Source organism: Petromyzon marinus, unplaced genomic scaffold (genome assembly GCF_048934315.1).
Source record: "Petromyzon marinus isolate PM22_M1 ecotype Great Lakes invasive population unplaced genomic scaffold, UKy_Petmar_22M1.pri1.0 PM_Scaffold_62, whole genome shotgun sequence".
Taxonomy (NCBI): domain Eukaryota; kingdom Metazoa; phylum Chordata; class Hyperoartia; order Petromyzontiformes; family Petromyzontidae; genus Petromyzon; species Petromyzon marinus.
In genome coordinates this window covers 157,501-169,829 of record NW_027423634.1, presented here as the reverse complement: position 1 = coordinate 169,829, position 12,329 = coordinate 157,501, and the positions used below count along the sequence as shown (strand labels likewise).

General features: G+C 49.5%; 1 protein-coding gene across 1 annotated transcript in view; it reads left to right on the top strand.

Moving 5' to 3' along the window:
* The first annotated feature begins 6,525 nt into the window (after positions 1-6,525).
* LOC116937871 (BTB/POZ domain-containing protein KCTD14-like) overlaps positions 6,526-12,329 on the top strand; it is an 8,861-nt gene continuing 3,057 nt past the window's right edge. The window contains exons 1-3 of the mRNA XM_076064710.1: positions 6,526-6,532; positions 8,912-9,372; positions 11,118-11,342. Coding sequence (XP_075920825.1) covers positions 6,526-6,532; positions 8,912-9,372; positions 11,118-11,342 — 693 coding nt within the window. The remainder of the gene's footprint in view (positions 6,533-8,911; positions 9,373-11,117; positions 11,343-12,329) is intronic.

Below are 12,329 nucleotides of genomic sequence, written 5' to 3'. Positions count from 1 at the left end.
CGTCACATATCGTCACAAATGTCTGACCCCCCTCCAGGTGCGTGACGTCATTTATGGACGGCCCTAAGGCTCCGCTTAGCTGCGTGACATCCAGGTCAGAAGCGACCTGGATATCACGCATGATAGCTCAAGTGAGCTTATCATCACCACCATCATCATCACTATCATCATCACCACTATCATCACCACTATCATCATCATCACGTAGATATCCATCGCAGCAGACAAATACTCTGAACGTCGTGGTGACGTTCATTCTCAATGTGGATGGGGGGGGGGGGAAATCAGAGGACCCGGAGAAAAATCCACGCGACCACGGGGAGAGAGAGAGACACGCAAACTGCAAATCTACAGCAGCAGCAGCAGCAGGCGTCAGGGTCGGGGTCGAACCCACGACCTCCTGCACACCAGGCGAGGTAGTTAACATCTCCTAGCCACCGTGTGAGTTAATTCACTTGAAATGGCTTTGACACTTACCTCTCAACGGCCTATGTGCTATGGAGAAAGGTCACGACCTGAAACGTCGCCTATTATATTATGTACGTATAGGGCCATTCGCAGGGTGCTGATTGGCTGGTGTAAGGCTGTGGGCGTGGCCCCGCCTCACCTGCGCGTGGCCACGCCCCACCTGCGCGTGGCCCCGCCCCACCTGCGCACGTGGCCACGCCTCACCTGCGCGCGTAGCCCCGCCTCACCTAAGCGAGGCCCCGCCTCACCTGCGCGTGGCCCCGCCCCACCTGCGCGTGGCCCCGCCCCACCTGCGCGCGTGGCCCCGCCTCACCTGTGCGTAGCCCCGCCCCACCTGCGCGTGGCCCCGCCTCACCTGTGCGTGGCCCCGCCCCACCTGCGCGTGGCCACGCCTCACCTGCGCGTGGCCCCGCCCCACCTGCGCGTGACCCCGCCCCACCTGCGCGCGTGGCCCTGCCCCACCTGCGCGCGTGGCCCTGCCCCACCTGCGCGTGGCCCCGCCCCACCTGCACGAGGCCCCGCCCCACCTGCGCGAGGCCATCGCGGGGAGATGGCGACTTCACCGGACGCTACCTCCTCTGCGGTAAGTCGGGAATGTTCGTGATGTCCGACGTTCCGCACCCACGGCGTGAGAGACCAGGTCCACGGCAGCGGCGCTAAGCGGCTGTGGTAGCCGCAAAGACGTCGAGGTATACTGGACGGCGTGTGCCGGGCACGGTGGGGGGGGTTGTCATTCGTTGTGTTCCCACTGCTGACGTGTGGAGGCCACTGGCTCTTTAACACGACACGGAGCGACACGACTCGCCTGCAGCGGTTACACGGGGGTGGGGGGTAGTGTCAGTGTGAGTGTGGGTGTCAGTGTGAGTGTGTCAGTGTGAGTGTCAGTGTGTCAGTGAGTGTGTCAGTGTGAGTGTGTCAGTGTGAGTGTGTCAGTGTGAGTGTGTCAGTGTGTCAGTGTGAGTGTCAGTGTGAGTGTCAGTGTTAGTGTGTTTGTCAGTGTGAGTGTCAGTGTGAGTGTGGGTGTCAGTGTGAGTGTTAGTGTAAGTGTCAGTGTGAGTGTCAGTGTGAGTGTGTCAGTGTGAGTTTCAGTGTGAGTGTGGGTGTCAGTGTGAGTGTCAGTGTAAGTGTCAGTGTGAGTGTCAGTGTGAGTGTGTCAGTGTGAGTGTCAGTGTGAGTGTGGGTGTCAGTGTGAGTGTGTCAGTGTGAGTGTCAGTGTGAGTGTGGGTGTCAGTGTGAGTGTCAGTGTAAGTGTCAGTGTGAGTGTCAGTGTGAGTGTGTCAGTGTGAGTGTCAGTGTGAGTGTGGGTGTCAGTGTGAGTGTGTCAGTGTTAGTGTCAGTGTGAGTGTCAGTGTGAGTGTCAGTCTCAGTGTGAGTGTTAGTGTCAGTGTGAGTGTCAGTGTGGGTGTTAGTGTCAGTGTGAGTTTCAGTGTGAGTGTGTCAGTGTGAGTGTCAGTGTCATTGTCAGCGTGTCAGTGTGAGTGTCAGTGTGAGTGTCAGTGTCAGTGTGTCAGTGTTAGTGTCAGTGTTAGTGTCAGTGTGAGTGTCAGTGTGAGTGTGGGTGTCAGTGTGAGTGTGGGTGTCAGTGTGTCAGTGTTAGTGTCAGTGTTAGTGTCAGTGTGAGTGTCAGGGTGAGTGTGAGTGTCAGTGTGAGTGTCAGTGTGAGTGTGGGTGTCAGTGTGAGTGTGAGTGTCAGTGTGAGTGTTAGTGTAAGTGTGAGTGTCATGGTGAGTGGGAGTGTCAGTGTTAGTGTGAGTGTCAGTTTCAGTGTTAGTGTGAGTGTCAGTGTTAGTGTGAGTGTGAGTTACTGTGTTAGTGTGAGTGTCAGTTTCAGTGTGAGTGTCAGTGTTAGTGTCAGTGTGAGCGTCAGTGTTAGTGTGAGTGTCAGTGTGAGTGTTAGTGTGAGTGTCAGTGTGAGTGTTAGTGTGAGTGTCAGTGTCAGTGTTAGTGTGAGTGTCAGTGTTAGTGTGAGTGTGAGTTACTGTGTTAGTGTGAGTGTCAGTTTCAGTGTGAGTGTCAGTGTTAGTGTGAGTGTCAGTTTCAGTGTTAGTGTGAGTGTCAGTGTGAGTGTCAGTGTCAGTGTGAGTGTCAGTGTGGGTGTCAGTGTAAGTGTGGGTGTCAGTGTCAGTGTGAGTGTCGATGTCTGTGTCAGTTTGAGTGTCAGTGTCAGTGTGAGTGTCAGTGTTAGTGTCAGTGTTAGTGTCAGTGTTAGTGTGAGTGTCAGTGTGACTGTTAGTGTCAGTGTGAGTGTGGGTGTCAGTGTGACTGTGAGTGTCAGTGTTAGTGTCAGTGTTAGTGTCAATGTGAGTGTCAGTGTCAGAGTGAGTGTCAGTGTGAGTGTTAGTGTCAGTGTGAGTGTAAGTGTCAGTGTGTTTGTTAGTGTCACCGTGAGTGTCATTGTGAGTGTTAGTGTCAATGTGAGTGTCAGTGTCTGTGTCAGTGTGAGTGTCAGTGTGAGTGTTAGTGTGAATGTCAGTGTGAGTGTCAGTGTCAGTGTGAGTGTCAGTGTGAGTGTCAGTGTGAGTGTCAGTGTCAATGTGAGTGTCAGTGTTAGTGTGAGTGTCCGTGTCTGTGTCAGTGTCAGTGTGGGTGTCAGTGTTAGTGTGAATGTGAGTGTGAGTGTCCGTGTCTGTGCCAGCGTGAGTGTCAGTTTCAGTGTTCGTGTGAGTGTTAGTGTCAGTGTTAGTGTGAGTGTGAGTGTCAGTGTGAGTGTTAGTGTGAGTGTTAGTGTCAGTGTGAGTGTTAGTGTGAGTGTTAGTGTCAATGTGAGTGTCAGTGTCTGTGTGAGTGTTACTGTCAGTGTGAGTGTCAGTGTGGGTGTCAGTGTTAGTGTGTTTGTTAGTGTCAGTGTTAGTGTGTTTGTCAGTGTCAGTGTGTCAGTGTCAGTGGTAGTGTCAGTGTCAGTGTGTTTGTTAGTGTCAGTGTGAGTGTGAGTGTCAGTGTTAGTGTGTTTGTTAGTGTCAGTGTCAGAGTGTGTGTCAGTGTTATTGTCAGTGTGAGTGTCAGTGTGAGTGGCAGTGTCAGTGTTTGTGTGAGTGTCAGTGTGAGTGTCAGTGTAAGTGTGAGTGGTAGTGTTAGTGTCAGTGTGTTTGTTAGTGTCAGTGTCAGAGTGTGTGTCAGTGTTATTGTCAGTGTGAGTGTCAGTGTGAGTGTTAGTGTTAGTGTCAGTGTGAGTGTAAGTGTGAGTGGTAGTGTTAGTGTCAGTGTGAGTGTCAGTGTGAGTGTGTCAGTGTCAGTGTTAGTGTCAGTGTGAGTGTCAGTGTGAGTGTCAGTGTGAGTGGTAGTGTCAGTGTGAGTGTGAGTGTCAGTGCTAGTTTGTTTTAGTGGTAGTTAGTGTTAGTGCTAGTTAGTGCTAGTGTTTGTGCTAGTTAGTGTTAGTGTTAGTTAGTGTTAGTGGTAGTTAGTGTTAGTGGTAGTTAGTGTTAGTGCTAGTTAGTGCTAGTGTTAGTGCTAGTGTTAGTGCTAGTTAGTGTTAGTGCTAGTTAGTGTTAGTGCCAGTGTTAGTGCTAGTGTCAATGCTAGATAGTGTTAGTGGTAGATAGTGTTAGTGCTAGTTAGTGTTATTGCTAGTTAGTGTTAGTGCTAGTTAGTGCTAGTTAGTGGTAGTTAGTGCTAGTGTTAGTGCTAGTGTCAGTGCTAGTTAGTGTGAGTCGTAGTGCTAGTTAATGCTAGTTAGCGTTAGTTCTAGTTAATGTTAGTGCTAGTTAGTGCTAGTAGTGCTCGTTAGTGCTAGTCAATGGTAGTTATTGTGAGTGGTAGTTAGTATTACTGCTAGGTAGTGCTAGTTAGTGCTAGTTAGTGTTAGTGCTAGTTAGTAGTAGTGCTAGTTAATGTTAGTTAGTGTGAGTGCTAGTTAGTGTTAGTTAGTGAGTGTTAGTTCTAGGTAGTGTTAATGTGAGTGCTAGTTAGTGTTATTGCTAGTTAGTGTTAGTGCTAATTAGTGTTAGTCATAGTGCTAGTTCGTGCTAGTTAATGCTAGTTCGTGTTATTGCTAGTTAGTGTTAGTGCTAGATAGTGCTAGTTAGTGTGAGTGGTATTTAGTGCTAGTTAGTGTTAGTTAGTGCTAGTGCTAGTTAGTGTTAGTGCTAGTTAGTGTTAGTTAGTGCTAGTTCTAGTTGGTGTGAGTGGCAGTTAGTGTTAGTGCTAGTTAGTGTTAGTTAGTGTTAGTGAGTGTTAGTTCTAGTTAGTGTGAGTGGTAGTTAGTGTTAGTGCTAGTTAGTGTTAGTTAGTGTTAGTGCTAGTTAGTGTTAGTGCTACTTAGTGTTATTTCTAGTTAGTGCTAGTTAGTGCTAGTTTGTGTTAGTGCTGGTCAGTGTTAGTGCTAGTTAGTGTTAGTGATAGTTAGTGTTAGTGCTAGTTAGTGCTAGTTAATGCTCGTTAGTGCTAGTCAATGGTAGTTAGTGTGAGTGCTAGTTAGTATTAGTGCTAGTTAGTGCTAGTTAGTGCTAGTTAGTGTTAGTGCTAGTTAGTGTTAATGTTAGTTAGTGTGAGTGCTAGTTTGTGTTAGTGTTTGTTAGTGCTAGTTAGTGCTAGTTAGCGGTAGTTAGTAAGTGTTAGTGCTAGGTAGTGTTAGTGTTAGTGCTAGTTAGTGTTATTGCTAGTTAGTGCTGGTTATTGTTAGTGCTAGTTAGTGCTAGTTAGTGTTAGTGCTAGTTATTGCTAGTTAGTGCTAGTTAGTGTTAGTTAGTGCTAATTAGTGTTAGTTTGTGTTAGTGCTAGTTAGTGTTAGTGCTAGTTAGTGTTAGTGCTAGTTAGTGTTAGTGCTAGTTAGTGTTAGTTAGTGCTAGTTAGTGTTAGTGCTAGTTAGTGTTAGTGCAAGTTAGTGCTAGTTAGTGCTAGTTAGTGTTAGTGCTAGTTAGTGCTAGTTAGTGCTAGTTAGTGTTAGTGCTAGTCAGTGCTAGTTAGTGCTAGTTAGTACTAGTTAGTGTTAGTGCTAGTTAGTGTTAGTGCTAGTCAGTGCTAGTTAGTGCTAGTTAGTGCTAGTTAGTGTTAGTGATAGTCAGTGCTAGTTAGTGCTAGTTAGTGTTAGTGCTAGTTGTTGCCAGTTATTTGCCTCCCCGCCGTCGAACCGGCGTTGGTTCCGGCAACCTTCAACTCCCCGTCGCCCTGCCCCGGCCTTAATAGGCGCTCGCTAACAGCACTTGACCCAACAGCATCAACAACAACAGCATCAACAACAACAGCACCAACAACAACAACAGCAGCAACAACAACAGCAGCACCAACAACAACAACAGCATCAACAACAACAACAGAACCAACAACAACAGCAGCACCAACAACAACAGCATCAACAACAACAACAGCATCAACAACAACAACAGAACCAACAACAACAGCAGCATCAACAACAACAACAGCACCAACAACAACAGCATCAACAACAACAACAGCATCAACAACAACACCAACAACAACTGCAGCACCAACAACAACAGCAGCACCAACAACAACAACAGCAGCATCAACCACAACAACAGCACCAATAACAGCATCATCAACAACAACAACATCAACAACAACAACAGCACCAACAACCACCAACATGCACAGGGGATGGGGAGTGATATTTGCGTGCAAAGTTGGCAAGGCAGGGTTAGTCGGTGTATCACTTACACCTGCGGTTTGCAAATGTGCATACGTGCATGTATGTAAGTACGCGTCTGCAAATGCGTGCAACGTTAAGCAAACGTGAGTGCACGTGCCCGTGACACAGTGGATAACCGCCTCTTGATGGCGGTGATCGGTTCCACGTGACCGGGCGTTCGGTGATTTGTTCGTTAAACGGGCATAGGTGGTGCACGTCAAAGCGCTTGATTCGTTGCGACAGCAAGGGCAGTTTATTTATAATAATATGATGATGATGATGAAGAAGCAATGGAAGTTACCCACTCTTTCACCCCGAAAACAGAAAAACGTACTACGTAATATTTAAACAATGGTTATGCGTACGTAAAGATACCAACAGCGTTATAAACACGCAATGTTAAAAGAAACAGGGTTGATAGACGCGTTAATTAATATTCACCGGAGCTATTACAGCGCGTCGTTAACAGGGGAATGGTCGGTAAGTGAACACGTTGGGCTCTATGGAGGCACTACACTACACTATACACTACACTATACACTACTCTATACACTACACTATACACTATACTACTATACACTACTCTATACACTACACTACTATACACTACTATACACTACACTAGACTACTATACACTACTCTATACACTACACTATACACTACACTACTATACACTACTTTACACTACACTATACACTAGACTACTATACACTACTCTATACACTACACTATACACTACACTACTATACACTACTTTACACTACACTATACACTAGACTACTATACACTACTCTATACACTACACTATACACTACACTACTATACACTACACTACTATACACTACACTATACACTACTATACACTACTCTATACACTACACTATACACTACTCTATACACTACACTATACACTACACTACTATACACTACACTATACACTACACTATACACTACACTATATACTACACTATGCACCACTACTATACACTACACTATACACTACACTAAATACTACACTACTATACACTAGACTATACACTACACTATACACTACACTACTATATACACTACACTACTATACACTACACTACTATACGCTACACTACTATACACTACACTACTATACACTACACTACTATACGCTACACTACTATACACTACACTACTATACACTACACTACTATACGCTGTACTATACACTACACTATTATACACTACACTACTATACACTACACTACTATACGCTACACTACTGTATGCTACACTACTATACGCTGCACTATCCACTACACTACTATACGCTACACTACTAACACTACACTACTATACACTACACTATACACTACACTACTATATACTACTCTATACACTACACTACTATATACTACTCTATACACTACACTATACACTACTATACACGACTATACACTATACACTACACTCTACACTACACTATACACTACACTACAATATACACTACACTACTATACACTACACTATACACTACACTATACACTACACTATACACTACACTATACACTACACTACTATACACTACACTATACACTACACTACTATACACTACACTATACACTACTATACACGACTATACACTACACTATACACTACTCTATACACTACACTATACACTACACTATACACTACACTACTATACACTACAATATACACTACACTACTATACACTACTATACACTACACTACTATACACTACACTATACACTACTATACACTACACTATACACTACTATACACTACACTATACACTATACTATACACTACTCTATACACTACACTATACACTACACTATACACTACACTACTATACACTATAATATACACTACTATACACTACTATACACTACACTATACACTACACTATACACTACACCACTATACACTACACTACTATACACTACTATACACTACACTATACACTACTATACACTACACTATACACTACACTATACACTACACCATACACTACACTATACACTACACTACTATACACTACTATACACTACACTATACACTACACTACTATACACTACACTATACACTACACTATACACTACTATACACTACACTACTATACACTACACTATACACTACACTATACACTACTATACACTACACTACTATACACTACACTATACACTACATATACACTACACTATACACTACACTATACACTACACTATACACTACACCTATACACTACACCACTATACACTACACTACCTATACACTACTATACACTACACTATAGACACTACTATACACTACACTATACACTACACTATACACTACACACACTACACTATACACTACACTACTATACACTACTATACACTACACTACTATACACTACACTACTATACACTACACTATACACTACACTATACACTACTATACACTACAATACTATACACTACACTATACACTACACTATACACTACTATACACTACACTACTATACACTACACTATACACTACACTATACACTACACTATACACTACACTATACACTACACTATACACTACACTATACACTACTATACACTACACTTCACACTACACTATACACTACTATACACTACACTATACACTCCTATACACTACACTATACACTACACTATACACTACACTACTATACACTACACCACTATACACTACACTATACACTACACTACTATACACTACACTACTATACACTACACCACTATACACTACACTATACACTACACTATACACTACACTATACACTACACACAACCTGTCGCGCTTGGCCACCTCTGTCTCCCGCGCGGCCTCCGGCCCCCCCCCCCCCCCCTCCACAGCTGCCGCCCTCCAGCTGCCCCCGGTGGTCCGCCTCAACGTGGGGGGGCTGCACTTCACCGCGGCGCTCGGCACCCTGCGCAGCGCCCCCGGCTCCCGCCTCAGCGACCTCTTCGGCGAGCCGCCCGGCCGCCCGGCCTCCCCGGGGGAGGCGGCCGCTGCTGCGGCCGCGGCCTGGGAGGGCCGCCAACCGCCCCTGCGGTTGGACGAGGAGGGCCGCGTGTTCCTGGACCGCGACGGCAGGCACTTTGGGCACGTGCTGGCCTTCCTGCGGGAGGGCGCCACGCCGCCGGCCGAGGCCCCCAACGGGCTCCGGGAGGCCCTGGCCGTCCACGCGGAGGCGACGTTCTGGGGCCTGGAGGCCATGGCCAGGGCCCTGGAGGAGGCGCCGGCCCTGTTCGGCGAGATGGTGGCACGGAGGCAGTTCTGCGCGCAGGTGCCCAGCTACCGCGAGAACATCGAGGTGAGGTGGTGGTGGGGAGAGGTGGTGGTGGGGAGAGGTGGTGGTGGTGGTGGTGGTGGGGAGAGGTGGTGGTGGTGGTAGTGGTGGTGGGGAGAGGAGGTGGTTGTGGTGGTGGTGGGGAGAGGAGGTGGTGGGGAAGGGAGAGGTGGTGGTGGTGGTGGGGAGGGGAGAGGTGGTGGTGGTGGTGGTGGGGAGAGGAGGTGGAGAGGGGAGAGGTGGTGGTGGTGGTGGTGGTGGGGAGAGGTGGTGGTGGTGGTGGTGGGGAGAGGAGGTGGTGGGGAAGGGAGAGGTGGTGGTGGTGGTGGGGAGGGGAGAGGTGGTGGTGGTGGTGGTGGGGAGAGGAGGTGGAGAGGGGAGAGGTGGTGGTGGTGGTGGTGGTGGGGAGAGGTGGTGGTGGTGGTGGGGAGAGGAGGTGGAGAGGGGAGAGGTGGTGGTGGTGGTGGTGGGGAGAGGTGGTGGTGGTGGTGGTGGTGGGGAGAGGAGGTGGAGAGGGGAGAGGTGGTGGTGGTGGTGGTGGGGAGAGGTGGTGGAGAGGGGAGAGGTGGTGGTGGTAGTAGGGAGAGGAGGTGGTGGTGGTGGTAGTGGGGAGGGGAGGAGGTGGTGGTGGTAGTGGGGAGGGGAGGAGGTGGTGGTGGTAGTGGGGAGGGGAGAGGTGGTGGAGAGGTGTGGATGTGGTGAGGAGGAAGAGGATGGGGAGGAGGATGGGAAGAAGGATGGAGGTGGTGGTGAGAGGTGGTAATGAGTTGGTGGAGAGAGAAGAGAGGTGAGGATGGTAGGTGAGAGGAGGAGGAGGAGGAGGAGGTGGTGGTGGAACGAGGTGGGCATGGTGAAGAAAAGCAGGAGATGAGAATGGTGGGAGGAAGGTGAGCACGTCCAGAGAGGAGGTGAGGAGTGAGGATGGTGGTGGGGGGAGGTGAGGAGGGGAGTGGAGGGAGAGGTGGAATGAGGTGGGAAGATGATGAGGATGAGAAAGAGGAGGATGGAGGGAGACAGGGAAGTGAGTGGCTCTTAGATTGTTGCAAAACTTTGCGATACACCACACGGCATCAGCATCATCTGAGTGAATAATCAAAGCATTGCCATCATGATCATCATCACAATGTTCAACACCACGCTCGTCATGATCACCACCACGATCATCACCACGATCATCACCACGATCTTTTACACGATTATTATCACCATGTTTATCACCATGATAATCATGACCATCATCGTGATCATCACCACGATCATCATCATGATCATCACCACCACGATCACCATCACCACGATCGTCATAATTATCACAATCATTCTGATCACCACTATGATCATCATCACCATGATGATCATCGTCAGCACAATCATTCTCACCATCACCGTGATCATCACCACGATCATCACCACGATCGTCATAATTATCACAATCATCACCATGATGATCATCGTCAGCACAATCATTCTCACCATCACCGTGATCATCACCACGATAATCACCACGATCGTCATAATTACCACAATCATCACCATGATGCTCATCGTCAGCACAATCATTCTCACCATCGATAAGATCATTGGTTTTTTACCCTTTTATCTGGCAACAAAACTGACACCTTTTTTTAAAATAAGGAGTCATGTTTACATTGACCACAATGCCTGCGGTCGGAACGCAAACTCACCACCACGATCGTCACCGCGATCGTCATAATTACCACAACCATCACCATGATGATCATCGTCAGCACAATCACCGTGATCCGCAGATCATGATCCGCGTGGCTCGCGCCGAGGCCCTGGCATCCCGGGTATCCCGAGTTCTGGTCCACGTGAACAAGAGCTCCGAACACGAGCTCCACGACCACCACCACCACCACGACGGGGGTGGCAGGCGCGCACACGCTTGCTCTCTCCACGGGGAGCAGTACCTCGTCAACTTCGGACCCTGGAGTGTAGAGCCTGGGGTTCGGGACCTCCTCGATTGTGTCAAGGTGCCCGTGTGTTGTGTCTGCCGATGTGACTCACCCATGCGTCTCCTCGATGTCTTCTCCACGCGTGTGTCCACGTGTCTCCCCACGTGTCTCTCCACGTGTCTCCCCACGTGTCCCCCCACGTGTCTTCCCACGCGTCCGCACGTGTCCACGTGTGTCTCCACGTGGCGCCGCGTGTAACCAAGTGTCCCCCCGACGTGTCTTCCCCCCCCCCACGTGTCTCCCCCCCCCCCCACGTGTCTCCCCCCCACGTGTCCTCTACGTCTGTCAGCGTGTATCCCCACGTCTCCCCACGTGACCCCCCACGTGTCCCCCCACGTGTCTCTCCACGTGTCCCCCCACGTGTCCCCCCACGTCTCCCCACGTGGCCCCCCACGTGTCTCCCCACGTGACCCCCCACGTGTCTCCCCACGAGTCCCCCCCACGTGTCCCCCCACGTGTCCCCCCACGTGTCCCCCCACGTGTCCCCCCACGTCTCCCCACGTGGCCCCCCACGTGTCTCCCCACGTGACCCCCCACGTGTCTCCCCACGAGTCCCCCCACGTGTCTCCCCACGTGACCCCCCACGTGTCCCCCCACGTGTCCCCCCACATCTCCCGCACGTGTCCTCCCAAATGTCCCCCCACGTGTCTCCCCACGTGTCTCCCCACGTGTCCACCCACGTGTCTCCCCACGTGTCCACCCACGTGTCCACCCACGTGTCTCCCCACGTGTCCACCCACGTGTCTCCCCACGTGTCCACCCACGTGTCCACCCACGTGTCTCCCCACGTGTCCCCCCACGTGTCTCCCCACGTGTCCCCCACGTGTCTCTCCACGTGTCTACCCACGTGTCCACCCACGTGTCTCCCCACGAGTCCCCCCACGTGTCTCCCCACGTGACCCCCCACGTGTCCCCCCACGTGTCCCCCCACATCTCCCGCACGTGTCCTCCCAAATGTCCCCCCACGTGTCTCCCCACGTGTCTACCCACGTGTCCACCCACGTG